General features: G+C 40.8%; 1 protein-coding gene across 5 annotated transcripts in view; it reads left to right on the top strand.

Annotated features, from left to right (window-relative positions):
- Positions 1-22,451, top strand: part of polm (polymerase (DNA directed), mu) — a 36,975-nt gene extending 14,524 nt beyond the window's left edge. For 4 of the 5 annotated variants that reach the window (XM_073057546.1, XM_073057545.1, XM_073057544.1 and 1 more), the window contains exons 3-12: positions 1,397-1,577; positions 7,195-7,290; positions 7,718-7,888; positions 8,111-8,182; positions 9,453-9,573; positions 11,889-12,021; positions 13,316-13,418; positions 14,536-14,865; positions 17,581-17,664; positions 21,903-22,451. In XM_073057546.1, the coding sequence (XP_072913647.1) occupies positions 1,397-1,577; positions 7,195-7,290; positions 7,718-7,888; positions 8,111-8,182; positions 9,453-9,573; positions 11,889-12,021; positions 13,316-13,418; positions 14,536-14,865; positions 17,581-17,664; positions 21,903-21,989 (1,378 nt within the window). In that variant the 3' untranslated portion in view covers positions 21,990-22,451. The remainder of the gene's footprint in view (positions 1-1,396; positions 1,578-7,194; positions 7,291-7,717; positions 7,889-8,110; positions 8,183-9,452; positions 9,574-11,888; positions 12,022-13,315; positions 13,419-14,535; positions 14,866-17,580; positions 17,665-21,902) is intronic. The other variant, XM_073057547.1, reaches the window with a different exon arrangement.

Genomic DNA, 22,451 nt, shown 5'->3' on the forward strand with positions numbered 1-22,451 from the left:
GGGTTGCTGGGATTTGCAGCTCAAAGGGCCGGAAGGGCCTACTCTGCGCTGTGTAAATAAATAAATTCTCCACAACTTCTTTTCATATGCTTCTGCTATTGGTCTTCAGTTGTAATAGTTAAATCATTGGAATTAAATTAAAGCATAGTTTGCAGTGGGGATTAAATCCAGAGTTGCAAGCCAAAGTTTGAAGTCATTGGGAGTAAATGGCCAATGGCCACTACATGTTTAAAGATGTCCCAGAATACTTTCCCCAGTAGCTTTTCCATTTCTATCATCCTGATAATGGTGGAAATAGTCAATGTTTTGCTGGGAAAACTTTTGGCAATAAAGTAAAGTCCTCTTTTACCATTGCTACTTTAATACCACCATTAAATACTGAAATTCCAGTTAACCTGGTTTAGGAAGTAGAAATTACCCAGTACTCTGGGTGCTAGTAGAACTCCAGAACTCTGCTTTGAAAAGTAAATGTTGGGATTAAGTGCTTTGATTGTGATTTTACCCTGACCCCTTTGACTGCTACTTCTCTCAGAGATTAGAATTAAAATTCTGATCCTTCTATCTAAATCACTTCAAGCTGTATCTCTTCCAACTTCTAATTTCTGGCTGACATCCTCCAGTTCTCCATCTGCTTGGTTTTGACTTGTCTTGACTAGGAAGCACATTCTGAAATACCCTCCCTTGCAGTGGAATTTGCCTCTTCACCACCTTAAACTCCGTTTATTCTCTAGCTCTGGGGTAGTTTTTTTTTATCCTCCATTCTTTGTTGGAGCATCCATTTTTACTTTAATCATCTTTCTGTACTATATTTATGGCAAATTATTATTTCATGATTTGTTCTGTTTTAACTGAGCCTTCTGTTTGTTACTGTGAACGTTGTTACACTTTAGAATAAAGTCTAGTTTGATACTTCAGTCTTAAAATTTTGAAAGATAACTATCATTGATAAGTATTAGCATTATTGATTTCCATATGTAAGTTTACAGAAATACAAACTGTACCAGATAACCCTTTACATGCCCATTCCCTTCTCTAAAGCCAATACTTATCAATTTAGCTGCTTTTGTGTTCTTGATTACTTCACTCTTTGTAAGTCTGGCTGCAAAGCAATGGATATTCAAACCAACAAGAAGTAGAAAAAGAAAAATAATGTGCTGATGTATTTATTGAAATATGGAGTTTGATATGGGCGGGGGGGAAGTCAGAGAATAAAGTATGGAAATAATTTAAAACACTCCTAATTTAAATAACGCAGCTGCAGTTTTCCAGATTGTTCTGAGGGAACATGCTTAATATTTCAGATGTGTGCTCTTATAGGAAGTCAATTTGTGACAAGTTCTGAATTATACATAGGATGGTTTTGAATTTTATGAAATTTAATGTTTGTTTCTTTCAGTGAGTCGGTTACTCATGTTGTGTCAGAGAATAACACTGGCAATGAAGTGTTGGAATTGCTGGAGAAACAGAATGGAATTCGCAGAACTGGATTCAATGCAGCCTTGGTAGAGATTACATGGTTTACTGAGAGTATGGGGGCGGGTAGACCGCAGGAAGTGGAAAGTCGCCATCAACTGCAGGTATTAATGGAAAACTTTTAAGAGAACACTTGATAAATGCAGGCAGTTTTGTAGTTGATAAAGAATGTATGTAAGAATTGCACCACTTATTGTGGTATTTTGTTAAATATAACTGAGAGGTTTGATCCCTGATTCTTTATATGTTAGCTGCCATCACTTAGTTCATCCCTAACAGCTGGACAACCTGGGGCTCTGTGGTGCTGATTCTCTGAGGGAACAAATATGGTTAGAAGACCATCAACTGAATGAAAGGCCCGGAAGTCTGTCTACTAGTCTTCCTACTACAAGAGCTGTACACTGTGGAATGGCAAACTCCAGCATTCAGGAATGGGTGCAGCTGGACACATTCAAGTGAGGCACAACCGACACATAGGATCTATGGGGAAAGGTTTCCAGCCTTCTGCTCATCATTTTATAATGTGATGCTGAAATGTTCCGCACACCTGACAAAATCGAACCTGACCCCCTGGTCCTGATTCCTTATCTATGATTCCTGCAGCAAAGCGTTCATGATAAATAATAGGAAGGAGACTGGCTTTGATTGTTTTCTCCCTTGGTGTTACAGGTCATTGCCACTCCTCGTGGATCCATAACTGGTGCTTTTAGCAAAGGAAAGGACAGAACTAAATATCTTAGAGTTATCTTCCTCGATTTATTCAGAATAAGTGAAGTTGTCGAAGCTCATATAATGACTGATAAGCATCTGAGGCATTCTCAGGAAATGTTTACCTCACTATGTCTCCATCAATGGATCATGTTAGGGATATCAGGATCTAATTTTACCTTTCTGTTTTTATTTATACCCTGGAAGTGGACATTGCTGGTTAAAACAATGCTTGTTTGTTTAGTGATGCAGCTTGGAGTAGGCCATTCAGCCCCTTGAGCCACTCCACTCCAGCAATCCTACAACCCCGATTAACCCTAACCTAATCATGAGACAATTTACAATGACCCGTTAACTTGCCCGCTACGTCTTTGGACTGTGGGAGGAAACTGGAGCATGCGGGGAGAACATATGCGTCCAATGGGAGGACGTGCTGAGACTCCTTACAGAATGGTGCTGGAATTGAACTCCAAACACTGGAGCTGTAATAGTGTCGCGCTAACCGCTATGCTGCAATGGCGCCCAATATAACAATATTTAACAACAATGTTAAAAACAATGTTGAATTCCTCTTTGTAATGTGTTCAAGATGCTGATCTACTTCATCAAATACCTGCAGTGCTGTGGCAAAGGTATTTGTCATACTGTTTTTGTTTTACACAGAGTGTTCAGGATTTTGACACAGCCTTTGGGAAGAGGACAGCTCGGTAACATCTTCATATCTGGACATACTTGAAGATCTACAGTTCCTTCTGTGCCAGTCTGTATGACAGGAAGGTCATGGACAGGGCAGCCTCCTAGGACTTCCTATCCTCTATTTGGAGTTTTTAGATGGGAAAATCTTGACTAGGCGGTGTACCTGGAAGAGCTGATAGACTCCTTCCATTCCCTTGTGACAAATAAAACTCCCAAAAGTGACAACTTACTGACCAAGGTATATTTGGCTCTGTGGAACTGACGGACCCCAGACTTGCTAGAAATGAACCATGCAATGGATCTATCTGGCAGCGTCAGAATCCATGAGAAAGGGCATTATCACACTCATCTACGAAGGCTTCCGAGTTTGAATCCAAGTCGGGCCACCTCCAAGCACGCTTTTCATCCGTGCCACGTTGAGCATCAAGCTAGCCACTTGGCCTCGTTTTTAAAAAAAAAACATCAACAAGAGTCAAGTCAGGAACGTTCATATTGTGACCCAGTTAATCGTAAAGGAGACCATTCCTGACACCACACGCCAGACAAGAATGACTGACTGTCTGGTGCGACACACTTAATTAAAAAAAAAAAATCTATAAACAGAAGGAGGAGAAGACAAACATCTAGAATTGGAGACCCTGTTGAATGTGCCTTACAATACCCTTTCCAAGGTCATTGGTAATCGGATCATTTGTTCTGAAACAGGTGATCTATACAGACAAAGCCTGTTTGCGTATTGGCTGGAAATTTTCTGACATCCTTGTACAGTATTGCTAAACGATGCAATAGCCAATATGTAGGACAGGGGAGTAGACATTTGTTGGACATAGCTTCCCATCAAACCTGGAAACCAGCAGGCTTGCCCACTCCTCTGTCTTGTTTGTTATATTGAGACTTTTGCAGGAGGAGGAGTAGGGGCACTCAGATTAAACCTTCCAAAATGTGGATGACATCACAGTCTTCTGTCCAGACTTGTGGTTGTTCTGCAACTTGATCAGTATCTACAACCAGTTTTAACTGGCTTCTTGCCAGAGTCAATGTAGCAAGAATGAGGACCTGTTCTGTGGTGACTGGCCCACCTCTGTTTACTTCATCACCTAGTGTGACTATCTGAAGGTGCTTGAAATTTGGTTTGGAGTACTGGACGTGTAGCAAGAATTAGCTGGATTGCCAAGGTAAAACAAAACTTGTCCCCCTCAATGGATGAGGTCCTGGTAGTCAGCTGCACAGTGCTGCTGAGGATGGGCGCGTTTGTGGCCCATCCTCATCACCTCTGCTGTGACAGTCACCTGGGACATCTTCTGTTTCGTGTGGAGATCCAGGTTAGTGTGTCCATGATGCACAAGTCTTGAGAAAAAGTGGATAAAAACATCCAGAATAGCCCCTATCCTGATGTGTGGCTGCTTCAGGCTGTGCATGGTGACATTTGATGTCTGGGTATTTTTGTTTCTGTTTGTCCCTGGTGTTATGAAGCGTGGACCTGGCCTCGTTGCTGTACTCTGTGGAGTAGTGGTTACTGCATTGCTTTACAGCACCAGCGACTGGGGTTCAATTCCCGCCAATGTCTTTGAGGAGCTTATACATTCTCCCTGTGACTGTGTCTAGATGCTCCGGTTTCCTCTCAAGTTCCAAAGATGGAACTTTGGTTAATCTACGTTGGTTAATAGATTAATTGGTCAAATCAGTGTAATTGAATGGCGCAGGCTTGCTGGACCAGCAGGGCCTGTTTAGGATGGCATCTCTCTTTTAACAAAAAAACATATTTTATTCAGATATATCTGGCTGCACATTTTGTCCTTCATAGAAATGTTTCTGCAGAAAAATACTTTTGACTACAAGTCCATCAGACTTGGTCAGCGGGGTATGTATTACAGGCACAGTAGGAGAAAGACACAATAGATCCTGTTTTCCAAGCAGACTGCCAATTTGTTTGACAGAACTTGCCAACAAGACCCCTGCTGGTTGGCAGTGAGAGCTACCTCTTCCCTCCCCCAAGTAATGAAAGTAAGCATGGCATATGCCTTCAGTATCACCCTATCAACTGTGCATGTACTCTTAAGAGTGGCTGCACAACAGGATCCGGGTTCATCAGCATTGTGTGTGTACTCTCCCATTACGCTGGATCTCCCAAGGTGCAGCACCTCACACTTGCCTGGATTAAACTCTATCTTCTGCTCTCTGCCCATCTCTACAACTGATTTATATTCTGTTAAATCTATTAGCAATCTTCTATGCAATCCACAACATCATCTATTTTTGTGTCACCTACAAATTTATTTACCCACCCTATCACATTTTCATCCAAATCATTTGTATGTTAAACAAGAGATCACAGTACAGACCCCTGTGAAATACGATGAGACACGGACCTCCATCCAACGTAAGACCCATCCATCACTACACTCCGTGTTCTATGGGTAAACCAATTTTGGATCCAATCAGCCAATTCACCATGGTCCCATGCATCCTTATTTTTTGGATGAGCCTACCATGTGGGACCTCGTTGAATGCCTTTCTAAAATACACGTATACAACATCCTCAGCTCAATCTTTGTTACCCTCTCAAATCTCATTCAGGTTAGTCAGACATGAACAATTCTGCACAAAGCCATGATGACTGCCCTAGTTAGACCATGTTTCTTCCAAAGGCTTAGGAGTCCTATCCTAAGTATCTTTTCCATGAATTTCCTTACCACTGATATGAGACTTGCCAGTCTATATTTTCCAGGATTATCCCTATTTCCCTTCTTGAACAAAGAAGAAACATTAGCTACTCACCAGTTCTCTGGCACCACAACTGTGACTGCTGAAGATACAGTGATCTTGGCTAAGGCCTCAACAATCTCATTTCTCACTTCTCACAGTAACCTGGGATATTTGCTGTCAGGCTCTGGGGACTTTTCCACTTTAATGTTCTTCAAGAGACCTGCCACTAACTTTCCTAATGTTGAATACCCTAGCATCTTAACATATTCCATTCTGATCTCACTATCCTCTACATAATTTTTCTCTGTAAATACCAATGCAAAGTAGTCATTTAAAACCTCGCCCACATCCTCTGCTCCAAGCACGAGTTCCTTCCTTTACCCTTTCATGATGGTGCTTGCGAGGCATGGTGACATTTTGTGGACAGCAAACAAAACTACTAACTATTCTATTAATTATACTTTCTCTGGACTACGGTTGCTGCAATCAACAGCTTGTAATTTTCCTTTGGAGTTGTGCTTTTGAACCGTCTGTGCAATCTGGAGTTTTGTGGCATCCAGAACGCAGGTACAACTATGAAGCCGTTGCTTGAGCGGACATGAGGCCACATTGAAACTTCAGGCTGAATCAAAGCGGCGAGGCAAGGAACAAACTGCTTATTTGATTTAAGCACAAGAGTCTGATTAAAAAGATGAGGGCATCGAGTCCAAAGGTCTAACTGGTGTTCAGCTCACTACTCTGAGAGGCTTTACTGGCTCCATCCAGCTGCAGTGCTGGCTATGGACTCAATTTCAGGGTCTCTGCAGTTCATGCTCTGTGTTATTTGTTTACTTATTGTTTGCATGATTTGTTCTTTTTTTGGCACGTTGAGTGTTTGATGGTTTTTGTTGTGTGGGTTTTTTTTAATGGATTCTATTGTGTTTCTTTGTTTTCTGGTTTCCTGCAAGAAGATGAATCTCAAGATCCTATATGGTATACCAACTTTGATAAATTTACTTTGAACAGTCCTACTTTCTCCCCAGTTATCTTCTTGCTCTTGATGTGTGTGTAGAATTGGTAATTCTCTGTAATCCTAGTTGTCAAGGACTTTTCATGACACCTAGCTCTCCCAAGTCCCTTCTTGAGTTCACGTCCTGGCTCCTTTTTAGTGCTCAAGCACACGATTCAGCAAAGCCTGGAGAACACCAAGCTTCACCATTTTCAATTTTGAACTGAAATGTCATTATATAACAAAACCAAAATCAATGCCTAAGAATAGAATGGAACTTTACTGTCATTGCTCAAGACAACAAGATTGCAGAACTGGAAAACTGTAAGCCACTGTGAAAGATTGGACATTAATATCATCGCTAATCATTCCAACCCTTTCCACCCAGAGCCATCTACTTGGACAGTGGTCCCAGAGTTCAGTATCTTCTGTTTTTTAATTTAAGATGGATAGCCTGCTTAGTCATCAACCATTGCCTGGTTTATAATGCACCTAATTTGCTTAAGAAAAGTCCAGACTATCATTTGCAAGGTTGTCATAGTTTTGCTTTTGATTAGTTTTTAGTTTTTTTTTCTTCTGTAGAAGAGTTAGTTGATTGTTTGCTAATTGTATTTAATCTTTAGGTGACAAAAGAATCGGTTGCAGTCACTGAAGTGTCTATTTCATCATATGCTTGTCAAAGAAGGACGACACTAAAGAATAAAAACAGACTGTTTACGGTAATGAACAATTTTCTCACCACAAATCTCAAAAATTAAACACTTGGGTTGTAACGAAAAATAGGGAATTATTTGTGAGCTGATCATTTCTCAAATAGAGGTGTGACTCATGCTCCGTATTTGACACTTTAAGAAAATGTATGTATAAGATGCATGGACCTGTTCAGAACATAGTGACAGCCTGACCGTGACAGCTCAGTTCTTTACTCTAATAACACTTGTAATCTGTGTTCATGTGATGATTGATGGTGGAAAAGAGAGAATTCTTGATTCAAACTGTATGTAATGAAAAACAAGAGATATGAGTGTATTTAATTAAAGCTCCATTAAACCAGTCCACTCTGTTAGAAATGGCTATATTGGAAAGCATGTACCAGAACAGACTTGTTTAAATAGATTTAAAGGCAAATTTTGTCTTTATTCTTAGGAAGCATTGAAGGTATTGGCTGAAAGTGCAGAATTAAATGAGAGTGAAGCACGGAACTTGGCATTCTCAAGAGCATCTTCAATTCTAAAGTCTTTGCCGTACACTGTAACCAAAATGGAGGATCTCCAAGGTATTCCCAATCTTGGGGTCCATTCCAGGAATGTGATTCAGGTAATGGCATGACGCTATTCCTGTGGTCGGACTTGTTCCTTGGATATCCAGTAGAATAACTGCTATTTATGTTGTGCTGTATTTATATCACTGCTATTTAATAATGTTGTTTCACAAAAACATGATAATACTTTCCAGGGGGTAAAAACCAGGATTAGAAAATGTCAGGATTGATATTTATTGTAAGAAATGAAAAACAAGTTTCGCTATTCTTTGCTGCAGGAAATCCTTGAAGATGGAACTTGTAGTGAAGTTGAGAATTTACTCCGGAATGAGAGATATCAAACTCTAAAGGTAGGCCTTAGAGTAATAAATGCTTGTCATAAATATGTGGACAGTTTGAATAATGGGTCTCAATAATGTGTGAACAACACTTTGGAAAAAAATTAGTAAATTAATGACAACATGGTGCCACAGTCATTCCTAGGATATTTGTTTGTATGTTTAGATAGAAGGAAAAAGATTTGAATTTAAAATAATTAACATCAAGGTAAGACTCGGCATTCTCAAAGGTTCCAGCCAAGACAGTAATTCAGCTTCTTACTTAGATTACATTAATAAATTTTTAAATGATATCTGGTTTTACTATGTTACAATTATAAATTAATAATTGTGCTGTACAGGGAAACTTTAAACTAAATTTGATATATGTAAATTCATGCATGATATATATAAATTCATGAGATATATATATATATAAATCCATGCAGACACTTCCCATTGTCACTGCAACACTGACTGTGGAACAGTACATCACATGAACAGGCACTTAAAGTCTGCCTGCAGTGTTGTGCCAAACTAATCTGATTACTTACCACATTAGTAATCAAATACCCTACTAAATGAATCTCTTCTGCCTACCCAATGTCCACATCCTTCCATTCCCTGCACATTCATTTGCCTGTCAACGAGCCTCTTGAAAGCTTCTAAAGTACTTGGCTCCATCACCACCCCTGGCAGGCACCCACCACTGTGCATAAAGCCAAAACTTGCCCACACATCTTTTTTGAATGTGCGACTTCTCTCCTTAAATGTATCCTCTCTGATATTAGACTTTTCAACCCTGGTTTTAAAAAACAAATGATACCAGTTGTCTCCCAGATCTCCCCTCTGCCTCAGCCATTTCAGAGAAAACAACCCAGATCTGTCCTACACTATATCCAAGTGATACGCTTGTGAATTAGTGAAGGATTGTTGCAATGTTGGAGGAGGTGTCTAATGAGATGTTAATCCAATGCCCAGCTACTCTAAGTAATGGATGGAATTGATCAATTGGCTATATTTTAAAGAAGAGTTGTGAAGATAGTCACAATGTCTTGGTCAATATTTATTGTTCAATCAAGATGTTCAATAAATTAACATAATCCACGTTGTGGATGTTTGCTGTGCAGAAATTGTCTGCCAGATTTCATGAGTTATTACTGTGACAAATGTACTTATTTGGCTGTAAAACACTCTAGGTCGAGGCAAGTAGTAAGGTAAATTAATTATTTGATTGCAAATAACAATCTATTGGACAGGAGCTGGTTGCCATGATGTGTAAGACTTGTTTCTGGTCCTCTAGCAATTCACCAGTATTTTTGGCGTTGGTGTGAAGACAGCTGATAAGTGGTACAGAGAAGGTCTACGAACACTAGATGAACTGAGAGCATCAGATGTAAAATTTACAAGGGAACAGGAAGCAGGCAAGAAAACATATGGATAAAATACTTTAGATCATGTACATAAGAGCAGAATTTGGTCATTTGGCATATCAACAGCTCTGCCTTTCAATCATGGCTGATATTTTTTTCTTGTTCAACCCCATTCTCCTCCCTTTTCCCTGTAATCTATGACACACTTACTAATCCAGAACCTCCCAACTTCAACTTTAAATGTGCCAATGACTTGGCCTCCACAACCCTCTGGCAATGAATTCCACACATTCATCACACTCTGGCTAAAGAAATTCCTCCTCGTCTCTGTTCCAAAGGGGCATCCTTTTATTTTGAGGTTGTACTCTCTGGTCCTGGAAACATCCTTCCCATGTTTGCTCCCTCTGGCTCTTTCAAAATTTGGTAGATGCCCCTCATTCTTCTAAACTCCAGCAAGTACAGGTCCAGAACCATCACTTTTCATGCATTAACCCTTTCATTCCAGAGATCACTTTTGTAAACTTCTGAATTCTCTGCAACACCAGTACATCGTTTCTTAGATATGGTGCTCAAAACTATTTAACAATACTTCAAGTGAGATTTTACCAATACCTTCTAAAGCCTCATCCTGGCTTTTATATTCTGCTCCTCTAGAAATGAATGCTGACATCGTATTTGCCTTCCTTACTACTGTCTTAACCTGCAAAGTAACCTTTCAGGTATTCTGCACTTGGTCTCCCAAGTCCCTGTTTACATGTTTTTAAATGTTTCTGCATAAATTTTCTAATGATATTTTATTGTTGTTGAAAGAGTATTGAAAGAAGTGGGAGCCAATTGATATTTTTTTATAAGTAAATCTTTGTGGTTGTGGTTTTTACTTCATTGTAAGGGCTATTTGATCAAAATGATATTCGCAGAGTAAGTTTTTGATGGTACTGACATATCTCACAGTTGTTGAGTCATTGAAATTCCTAGAGAGGTATAGTTGATAAGTGTTGGTGCGTGGCCAAGTGGTTAAGGTGTTGGTCTAGTGATCTGAAGGTTGCTAAGCCTCAGCTAAGGCAGCGTGTTGTGTCCTTGTACAAGGCATTTAACCACACGTTGCTCTGCAACAACACCATGCCAAGCTGTATCAGCCCTTGCCCTTCCCTTGGACAACATCGGTGGTATGGAGAGGGGAGACTTGTAGCATGGGCAACTGCCGATCTCCCATACAATCCTGCCCAGGCCTGCACCCTGGAAACTTTCTAAGGCACAAATCCATGGTCTCTCGAGACTAATGGATGCCTATAGTTGATAACATATATGGAAAAGAAATCGAGAAGAAGGTTGAGATAGGGCTTTGGATATCATCATTACAGCACAGCTGAATTTGCTCTGAGATAAGAAGGATGTGATTAGACTGGAAAGAGCACTTAAAAAGTTTAACAAGGATATTACCAGGACTCGAAGGACTGAGTTGCAGAAAGAGGTGAGACAGACTGGGCCTTTACTTCTTAGTATGCAGGAGACTGTGGGGAGTTTCACAGGTTTATAAAACTATTCCAGAGTCTTATACCAACAGGGCAGAGGCCGTCCTTAAACTTGGTTGTACCTATTCCCGAATTTCTGTATCTGCTGTCCAATGGAAGGATGGAGAAGAAAGGATATCCTGGCTGGGGTCATTGATTATGTCCGCTGCTCTTCTGAGGCAGCGGAAAGTGTAGACAGAGTCAGTGGAGGGGAGGCTGGTTTGCGCGAAGGTCTGGACTACATTTCACAACATTCTGCACTCTTGGGCAGAGAAATGGCCATATGTCCAGATAGGATGCATTCTCTGGTGCGCCTCTAAAAACTGGTGCAGGTCATTGAGGGCATGCTGAATTTTCTTGTCCTTATAAGGAAGAAGAGGTGCTGTTGTGCTTTCTTGACCTTAACATCTACATAGCTGAACCAGGACCAGGCGATGGTGATATTTGCACTGTGTCCCAAGTTTTAGGACCTAACTGGAGTCAGTGATAAAAAGCCAGAGCTGAAAGAAGACAGACATCTCAGAACATTGTAAGGCTGCATTAGATTAAAACTGAGGTATTTGGGCAGATTATGTGTAATGTGCAAGTATAAATGTGGGGGGGGGGGGGGGGAACTGAGCAACTTGTGTTGTTGTCCTTTAACCTGAAGTGTTGTTCTGCTAAAATAATGTACATCATGCATTGGTGCTGAAACTTGTGCTAAACGTAACATTAGCAGAAACTGGACAGACAGCCTTGGAGCAAAGCATCCTTCAAGCAATGAGATAAAAGAGGAGCTGTTTAAACTAGATAGTGTTTCAAAACATTCCAAATAGCTGCCTTGTTTTAAAATGGAAAATCTCTTTTCTTTTATAGGCCTCTTATATCACAGTGATCTTAATGCATCAGTTACAAGGACAGAGGCAGATCTTATCAAAGAAATCGTGGAAAGGGCTGTGCACAAATTTCTACCTGCTGCAGTTGTAACGTTAACTGGTGGTTTTCGAAGGTTAGAACACTGTGGCTTCCATTTTCATAGTGCATTTCCATTGACTTGCCCTCACAGTAAAGAGCAGTAAGAATGTGGAAAATCAACTGCCCTTGTTTGGTTAACATTAGTTTATTTAACACAAAATATTGTTACCTGTTATCTCTGTTAGGAGCAAGATGTTGGAAACAGCACAAATCCTTGGATTGCGTCAGTGCTGGGTGCCAAATGCTGGGTTGATACCTTATTATCTTTCAGACTGGGACTTTTAGTAGGAAGAGATGTATGTAGTACAGCAGTTTACTTTGTAAAGAAATAGATGTGTTTGTTTACATTGCACAAGTTGCATGCAGAATACAATGAAAGTGAAGGTCATAAAATAGTATTTAAAGATAAATTCACAATAAAAGTCTCAACTTAAAATGAGAAGCAGTTCTAAACATGAATACTAAACTTTCAGTTAGATCCAGGTGACAGACCGGGAAAAATGTTTTTAAAAAAAAGAATCAGAAATGCTTTGAGCTACTGCTTTAGATTTTGTTAACTGTTCATTTTGTGGCCAGCCCTCATTTTAGCCACTGTGTTATCCAGTTTATCTGTGTGTTATAGGTACATTCAGTACAGCTTTTTGATAGTTTTCTCCCATCATTACTTTTCATTTTTACCATTTGCTAGAGTGCTATTATTTGCAACCTTGGCACTCTTGTAAATAACCACTAATTTAAGTACTTTAATTTACAGTAAAGAGGATTTCAGCCAAAGAATGCATCACAACGTCAATGCCTGCAGATGTACTTTGCAGAAGACAAATAATATCTAAATTCAGAAACACTACTAAATGTTGAGTCCTCCTTGCTCTAGTCTATGTGCTTGTTTCTTACTGATCCCCAAAAATAAATACGTACATGTCTTTGTTTAGTGCTTTATAAAATTTTGACAATTTTTGACAATTGCATGCGGCTGCAACATCCTTGGCCCCAGGAATGTAGAAAGGTTGAATAAGTGTAGCAAATGTATCGGATCTAACACGTTTCAGATTAATCTGTGTTGGTACAATTGGGGAAACTGGAGTAAATACAGCTGTGAGGAAAGTGAAATCTGAATTATCACAAGGAGTGTTCATCGTTGGCAGAATTTCAATTAGCAACCTTTGGGCTGGGCTCACTGCATTGATCCCATTCCAAAGAAATATTTGAAATAACCCCTTTTTTTAAAAACTGATATTTTAAAAATTCCTTCGTAGAAGGAAATGGTATATTGTTCTTGAAATGCCTTTCACTTTTTTAAGTGGTTTGTGTTCAATTGCATTCATCAGGGAGAAGGAGATGGGCCATGATGTTGACCTTCTCATAACCCACCCAGAAGAAGGCAAAGAAGAGGGTCTTCTTCGCCAAGTGGTTAAGTGGATGACCACCCAGGTATGACTGTTATATTTTACTAATATTGGTAATGTTCACAAAAAACAAAAATCACAGGATAAGATGTTAATATCCCTTGTGCCAGTGGGTTGTGAGCACTTGCTCAAGATTGCCTCGATGTCGGGGGTGGCACGGGGTTGACAAGCAAGGGATTTCAAGTGGGCATCCTCCTTCCTCGATGTTTCGAGACATAACTTTGACTTGAGCCATATCAAGCCATTGTGATGTGCATTAGCCAGATTTATTAGAGTGAGATTCAAAATTCTGTGACAAGCAATAGTCCCAAAGCTCAAAGAAAGCATGCTGAAAATAAGATGAAAATCTGAAGGCTGAGGGAGGTCAAAACTAAAAGAAGGAGGCAGTAATAAAACTCTGTCACAGATTATTAATCCTCTAATTCTCCTTGAAGTCCCTAACTTGCTTTAGTTGGGGGGTTTAATTTGTGGGGTTTAATTTGTGGGAAGTTAGACTTCAGTTTAGTCCTTGAGTACTTCTCATTTTTGTTTTTTCCCTTGATGCTATCTGCCTTGGTATGACTAGATAATATCACTGAACCTTCATCATTTAGAGTAATAACTAGGTGGGAATGTAATTTTATTCCTATCCACCTCTTAATTTTTGATCAGCTTTATTTTTCTTTATTCTGCATGTTTAGAAGTTATTCATCAAATCGTAGCCAAAATAAAACTGATTATATTTTTCTGCTGGGTTTTCCAGCTGATAGATCAGCATACTATTTTCATGGTAGCAAGGAACAGATTTGTAAATTGAAGACATGTATCCAAAAAGTTGTGGGTGTTTTAGTGAATATTTGTAAAGGGTAGGTTTGTAAATCAGAAAATACCTGTATATCTTGTCACCATATTGTTGACACCTAGATTTTTAATATTTCTTGTGTGCTTGTCTATAACTTGTATTAAGATTTGTTTTGGAAGATTTGTGGGAATACTTTGTAAGGCAAAGTTTATTGTGAAAGTGTTCTTTAAGCATTACTGACACTTTAGGAAGTGTTTTTGTTTTGTGACAGCGATGTTTTTAATGAACGTTATCAATAATCCAAATGTTTTCCATGGTAAAGATTTAACAAAACCTTGTTTCTGTTTTGCAATTATTTCAGGGTCTTATATTGTATGGTGACATCACAGGCAGCAGTCACAAAGGGAGAAGCAAGGAGCCTGAGATTTTTGATCACTTTGAAAAATGTCTTTCTATCTTTGGGCTGAAGAAAGAGTTCATAAATGATTTAGAATCTAAGAATCTGAGGAACTGTGACTCTTTGTCTGGAGACAAGACTCAGGGAATTGGTCTTGCTGACCATAAAGATGCTGCTCAACAGGTGACAGTGGCTGCAGCATGCAATAAAGACTGGAAGGCTGTGAGAGTGGACTTAGTTGTTGTTCCCTACAGTCAGTATGCCTATGCCTTGTTGGGATGGACAGGTTCACGGGTAAGTATAACAAAACACAACAGTTTAATTTGGGCAATATAAACAAAATTATTTTAGATTGATCAGCACCTTTAAAAAAACATTTTGAAACAATCACAACTGTCAGAATTGACAGATTTTTAAATTAAAACCTTAACTTCCTCAGAATATTGATGAAGGCTGTTCAGGCACTGGTAGAAAGAGGAAAAGGGCTAACATTTCAGGATGAAGACCCTTCATCAATATTGTGACAAATATTAGTGTTTGAAAAGAAATTTAAAGGTTTTAACTTAAAAGTCTGTCAATTCACTTTTCTAATTTTTTGTCAGATTTATTTTAAAAAATTTCTTCTACTGTAAGATTTCTAGTCTGTTCAGTTGAAGATGCTTAGTGACCGAATGTGTAATAGTGTTTGTACAGTGACATTGGACCTACCTAAGTGTCACCTGCTCACCTCAGTATTGTTTGTAGTGCTTCTGGTTCTCAAGGTTGAGAGCTCCCCCTCTCAGCTGTAAGGTGCTGTTAGAGCTGTTTCTCTTGCACAATGGAACTTCCAATGCATAAACCCCATGCACTTGGTCATTTTCATCGAGCCGGCTCTTATGTGCCTTTTCCCAGGTACTCAGTACGATGGACTTCAAGGCAGCACATATGTTATGGATGTTCTGGGTCTCCTGTCAGCAGAGAGATCACAGATCGCCTGTGAGGTGCTGGCTGAGAAGAGCTGCCTGTGCAGGATCCTCTGAGCTTGACTCTGGTTTTCTGTCGATGCTGATAGAAGTCAGCAGATTAGACAGTGATCAGCATAGCATCCATCTCTACCTGCCACAGTATGGGCGGTGGTGTAATCTGACCAATACTGGTACGAGGACGGGTACTAGTGCTTGAACCTGGTACATTGCCATATGGTTACGTGATTGACTCTGCTAAACCAAAGTGTTGGTTATGACGAGCAATGTCAGACGAGGCTAGAGAGGAAGCACGTTCCAACTGGAAAGAATCATTGACATACTGTATGTCGTGAAATTTGTTGTTTTAGTGCAAGGCTTGAGAAACTACTATAAAGTTACAGTAATAAGTAAATCATGCAGAAATGGAATAGCAAAGTAGAGCCCATAGATAGATGGGCCACTCAGACATCTGATGGCATAGGGGAAGAAGCTGTTCCTAAAACACTGAGTGCGGGTCTCAGGCTCCTGTACCACTTCCCTGATAGTAGTAAAGACAGGGGGGCATGTCCATGGTGGTAAGGGTCTTCTGTGTTGGAAGCTAACTTCTTAAGGCACCACCTTTTGAAGGTGGAAGAATGAGTACGGTGCCCCAACGTATAAGCCATGAGAAATCTTGGCCAACCTGGTGACCTGGTATGGAGAGCTAAATTGACAAAATATCTTCCCTTTTGATTATGATCAAAGAGTTCCCATGTTAGTGCATTTTTTCCTTATCACCTCATACAGAAATGTTCTTCTAGCTGGATTATAGTTCCAGTGATATTGACTTAACTCCTTTGTCCTGCTTCAACCACTGTAACTGTTAGTTTTTGATCTTCCTGTCCGTATTAAAAGTGTCTATTGACTCCATTTTGGTTTGCCAACGAACTGGAGACAGGAACTAATGGGTGACACTTCCGGTGGGATTTCCAGTATACAGTCTGCACAGCTGTTTTGTTTAAAAGGAGGTGTGATGAACCTCGCAGCTCCTGATCAAAACTGCAGCAACTTCTCCCTATAAAACAGGGCCATTTCCTTCGCAACATCTGAGGGAAGTTTGTCCTTCATTTGTAAATTAATCGCAATGTTATCCTTAGCTGTGATTCATCGGTGGGGGTGGGGAGGGAGGTGTGAGGAATTAATTGATCATCCCCATTCTGGTGAGAAAAGTGTATCATTGTAGACTACAATCAAAGATTGGTGGACTCTAAATAATATTACTATTATTGCTTAATGTTTATGATCACCTTCACAAGACTAGCTATGTATGAATTGGAAATCAGAGTTAGAAACGGTATGTTCTCCTCCAGTAGTGAGGGGTTTAATTTTGACTGAACTAAGATTGAACTTCTGTTGATCAAAACAGTTCAGACAACAGATCAATGACCTCAAAGTTTCAAAGAAAATACTTTATTTGGATCTATGTTTAACTTTAAAGCTGGTTTGTCTTGACATGTTTGACTTTTAAAAAAAAAAAAGGGGGAAAATGTTGAAACACTCAGCAAGTCAGGCAGCATCTGTGGGTGGTGACAGTAACAGGTCAAAAATCCTCTATCAGAATTTAAGTTCTTCCAGCATTTCCAGTATGTTCAGATTCCCAGCATCTGCAGCTTCTGAATTTTCTCCCTGTAATAATACATGGAACTGTTAGAACTTGTGGCTCAGCAATGCTGCAGCACTTAACTCTCCCGGAGCAGGGACCAATTTCAGCTGGAGTAATAGGAAATTGCCTTTCACATCGGTACCCTGGAGTGAGGGACAACACCATACCCAGGAGTTTCCAATTGAACATTAAATGCACCTCTCCTGTAAGGGAGTTAGTGAGCAGGCTTTATTTTGGAGCTGGAAATTTTTTGGGTAAAACCAGTACTCTACACAAACAGAAGTTGAAGGAAGATGGGTAACTAGTTAGACTGTTAATGCATACTCTGGAAATGCAGTGAAACCGATTTCACTCTTTTCACTGAACTGCTCGGAGAAATCGCCCCATTTTGGATGCAAGTGGCTTGTTCTTTCTGTCTTGCAGCTCTTTGAACGAGACCTACGCAGATACGCCAAGCATTTGAAGAACATGAGTCTGAGCAGCCATTCTTTGTTTGACATTGAGCAGGTAGGAAGTAATCAAAATTCCACCTGGCAGTCTGGAGTACTGACTGTGACTGTGCAGCAGCTCAGACAGGGTAAACTGTGTGGTCTGATTCTTAGCACCATAGAGCACCGCAGCACAGTACAGGCCCTTCAGCCCTCCATGTTGTGCCAACCCATATAATCCCCACACTACCCCATAACCATTTTTCTTTCATCCATGTGCCTGTCCAAGAGGCTCTTAAATACCCCTAATGTTTTAGCCTCCACCACCATCCCTGGCAAGTCATTCAAGGCACTCACAACCCACTTTTTTTTTAAAAAAGCAACAACTTGCCCCATATGTCTCCCCTAAACTTCCCTCCCTTAATTTTGTACATATGCCCTCTGGTGTGTGCTATCAGTGCACCATTGAGATTGTGCTGATTTCCTCTCTGTACGGGGCACCACTTCCCCACTTCTAATGTTAACATTATTCTTGGGCTGCACAGGTGGTGCTGGAGTGTGTGTGTGGTCACCACATTCTCTTTATGGCCCCATGGGTTTTTCCTGGATATTTAGATTTCCTAATACATGATAAGGTTTTGTTCAAAGGTTACTTGTTGCTGTGGATTACTGCTAGTGAATGTAAATGGTAAAAGAATCAAAGGGAGAGAGCGTTACAGGCAGTCCCCGAGTTACAAACGTCGGACTTACAAACTGAGGAAGGAGAACGCCGTGCCGGTTGATGTCGAGCTCGCAACTCGACCTCGTAAAAAAAAAAACACTGCCACCTTCGGTTTAAATTCCCACACGGAATATTGTGGCGGATCAAATACCCAAGATACCAGCACAGCCCCCACTTGTCCCATTTAGCCTGTTTCAGTGCGCTAGACTTTCGAACCCGGGGAATTCAGAGCAGCGGTCCTTAGGACCCAGGGGACCTCAGGAGCCGGCGCAGCTCGGGACCCGCCGCCCGCAGTGTTTCTGTTTCATTGACGGAAAGCGATCATGATTGAAAAGAAAGTGGAAATAATAAAGCGTTTGGAAAGCGCTGAAACACCATCGGCCATTGGAAAAGCGTTAGGCCACAGTCGGCCAACGATCGGAACAATTTTAAAGGATAAATTGAGGATAATGGAGCATGTGAAAGGCCCTGCCCTGATGAAAGCTACAATTACCAAGCAACGCAGTGGTTTAATTATTGAAATACATACATTCCTTAAGTGTTTTATATGCATAGAAAGGTAAAATATATACTATATACTAAGATAAACGTTTGACTAACTGACGCTAAATAATACCAGATGTACTTGTTCCGACTTGTGTACAAATCTGACTTAAAGACGGACTCAGGAACGGAACTCGTACGTAACCCGGGGACTGCCTGTATAGGAAAATGAGTGGTATTGATGGACAGTTCTTCTAGGAGTCAGCAGGATTCAATGAGCTGAATGGTGGCTACTGTGTCAAGTTAAAACAATAGCACAGCATTTCCACATGATTAATTAAACCACACAATTCTCCAAATGAAACAAGACTTCAGGTTCCTTCACATGAGCATTGTACAATGCAGTAGTATATCAGCACATTTTAAAATTAATTTTTTGGGGTTGGGTATTGCTGGAAAGGACAGTATTTAGAATCATACCATTAGTCGAGTTCAGCCATGCGCACTGTGTTGCGTAGCAAACTAGTCCCATGTGCCCTCAGCTGACCGATAACTTTGTTCTTCTCCCCTTTCTGTGTACCAGTCCAGTGGATTTTAAGTGTTGCTAAGGTGCCCGCTGGCAGCTCATTTCAAAAACACCCCACCGTCACCTCCAACAACTCATTCCAAGTACACACCACCAACACCTCATTCCAAACACACACCACCGTCACCTCCAATGACTCATTCCAAATACACACCACCGACACCTCATTCCAAACACACACCACCGTCACCTCCAACAACTCATTCCAAATACACACCTCCGACGACTCATTCCAAATACACACCTCCGACGACTCATTCCAAATACACACCTCCGACGACTCATTCCAAATACACACCTCCGACGACTCATTCCAAATACACACCTCCGACGACTCATTCCAAATACACACCTCCGACGACTCATTCCAAATACACACCTCCGACGACTCATTCCAAATACACACCTCCGACGACTCATTCCAAATACACACCTCCGACGACTCATTCCAAATACACACCTCCGACGACTCATTCCAAATACACACCTCCGACGACTCATTCCAAATACACACCTCCGACACCTCCAATGACTCATTCCAAATACACACCACCGACACCTCATTCCAAACACACACCACTATTCCCTTTGTTCTTTTTAAATCGCTTGCTGCTGGTGTTGTTTATAACACTGTTCCTGGAAAAAAAGACTTCCTGCTTTAATCCTGTCTATGCTCCTCATGATCTTATATACTTCTATCAGGTCACCAATCTCCAATGTTCCAGGGAATAAAGTCCTTGTCTGCACAATCTCTCCTTGTAACTCACTTGTATACCATGAGACACAGGCCTCCAGTCCGAGAAGCAGCTCTTTAAACATCACCTTTGCTAGCTCCCACTGAGCCAATTATGAATACAGGCCAATAACTCCCAAAACCCATGCAATCTTCTCTTTCAGACTAACCTGCCATGAGGGAACATGTCAAAGGCCTTATTGCTGTCAACATAGACAGCGTCCACTACCCTACTCTGATCTACCCTCTTTGTTTTCCCCCTGAACGAACTCCATTGGATTTATTGGGCATGCACAAAGCAGTGCTGATTGTCCCGAATCCAATCCTGTCTCTCCAAATGCTGCTAGATCCTGACCCTCAGAATTCCCTCCAGTAATTTATCCACCACTGATGTCAGACCCACTGGCCTGTAATTTCCTGGCTTGTTTTTGCTACCCTTTTTAAACAAGAGTTTGTTGTCTGTTTCTAACTGCATTTCAGAAGGTGGTGATAAGCTCCTTCTGGTGAAAATGCCTTCTCAGTTCTTGGGCCGGGAGTTTCCAGCATTTAGCTCAGGTGAAAGCGAAGGAGCAGAAATTTGTGTCTAACTGGCAACGTTGTCCAACTTGGACTGGAGGTTGCAGACGATGGTGTTACCCTATGTCTGTTGTCCTCATCCATCTTGGTGATGGAGTTAGGGGACCCTTGCCTGAGTGAGTGACTGCAGTGTGTTCTGTTAAAGATACACGATTGAGCCACTGTGTGAGGGTTCAAATAGTTCAAAATAGATTTATTATCAAAGTGCATATATGTCACCATATTCATTCACTACCTGGGGTTGAGAAGGATGGATGAGTTGCCATTTAGAAGTGATTAATTACCCTGGATTACTTGTCATCTTGAATATCATTCAAGCTGCACTCAACCAGGCAGGTGAAGAGTATGACATCACAATATTGACCTTGGTCTTGCAGATAGTGCAGAGGATTTAAGGAGGCAATGAGGAGCTGGTGGTGGACCTGAGGAGGGCTAAGGCACCGGTGACCCCTGTTTCCATCCAAGGGGTCAGTGTGGACATGGTGGAGGATTACAAATACCTGGGGATATGAATTGACAATAAACTGAACACTGAAGCTGTCTACAAGGGTCAGAGCTGTCTCTACTTCCTGAGGAGACTGAGGTCCTTTAACATCTGCCGGATGATGCTGAGGATGTTCTATGAGTCTGTGGTGGCCAGTGCTATCATGTTTGCTGTTGTGTGCTGGGGCAGCAGGCTGAGGGTAGCAGACACCAACAGAATCAACAAACTCATTCGTAAGGCCAGTGATGTTGTGGGGGTAGAACTGGACTCTCTGACGGCGGTGTCTGAAAAAAGGATGCTGTCCAAGTCGCATGCCATCTTGGACAATGTCTCCCATCCACTCCATAATGTACTGGTTAGGAGTACATTCAGCAAGAGACTCATTCCACCGAGATACAACACTGAGCGCCATAGGAAGTCATTCCTACCTGTGGCCATCAAACTTTACAACTCCTCCCTCAGAGGATCAGACACCCTGAGCCAATAGGCTGGTACTGGACTTATTTCCATTTGCCATAATTTACTTATTTTTATTTAATTATTTATGGTTTTATATTGCTATATTTCTACACTATTCTTGGTTGGTGTGACTGTAACGAAACCCAATTTCCCTCGGGATCAATAAAGTATGTCTGTCTGTCTGTCATGTTTTTAGAATAAGCTATCATACAAGTGAAGGAATGTATTTCCTATTAATTATCAATAATGCTTGTTAATTTTCTTCCATGTTTCAGAATGCATTTTTGCCAGCTGCAACAGAAGAAGAAATCTTTGCACATCTCGGATTGGAGTACATACCACCTCATGAGAGGAATGCTTGATCAGCTGAGCTCAGGCGATAGGAATACACAAATACTGTGGAGAATGGTTCCGGAAGAAAATACTTGTAGCACTTTTGTCAATTTACACTGGGTAAAAGGTGGGCACTCACCCAGGACTACTGCTGTACAGTAAGCTGTTGAATTTGTAATTCACAATGGTACAGATTGTTCAGCAGCCTGGATGTGGTTTCTGTCTAATGCATATCTGGGTGTGTATCAGTGGGTGAGTGGGATCACTGTCACTCCAGAGTCTCTGGATTCAAGTTCAACTCAAGAAAAAGACACAATGTCGGACATTGAGGGATCACTGCACTGTAAGAGTAGTGCAGTATCATGTATCCTCTAAGATGCACGTGAAATACCCATGCTACTATCATCATAAAAGCATGAACAATCTTCCCAGGATCATGGTCATCTGAACTTTAATAACTAAATGGAATAAAATAAAAGCAATTCTGGTCA

Source organism: Hemitrygon akajei, chromosome 1, assembly GCF_048418815.1.
Source record: "Hemitrygon akajei chromosome 1, sHemAka1.3, whole genome shotgun sequence".
Taxonomy (NCBI): Eukaryota; Metazoa; Chordata; class Chondrichthyes; order Myliobatiformes; family Dasyatidae; genus Hemitrygon; species Hemitrygon akajei.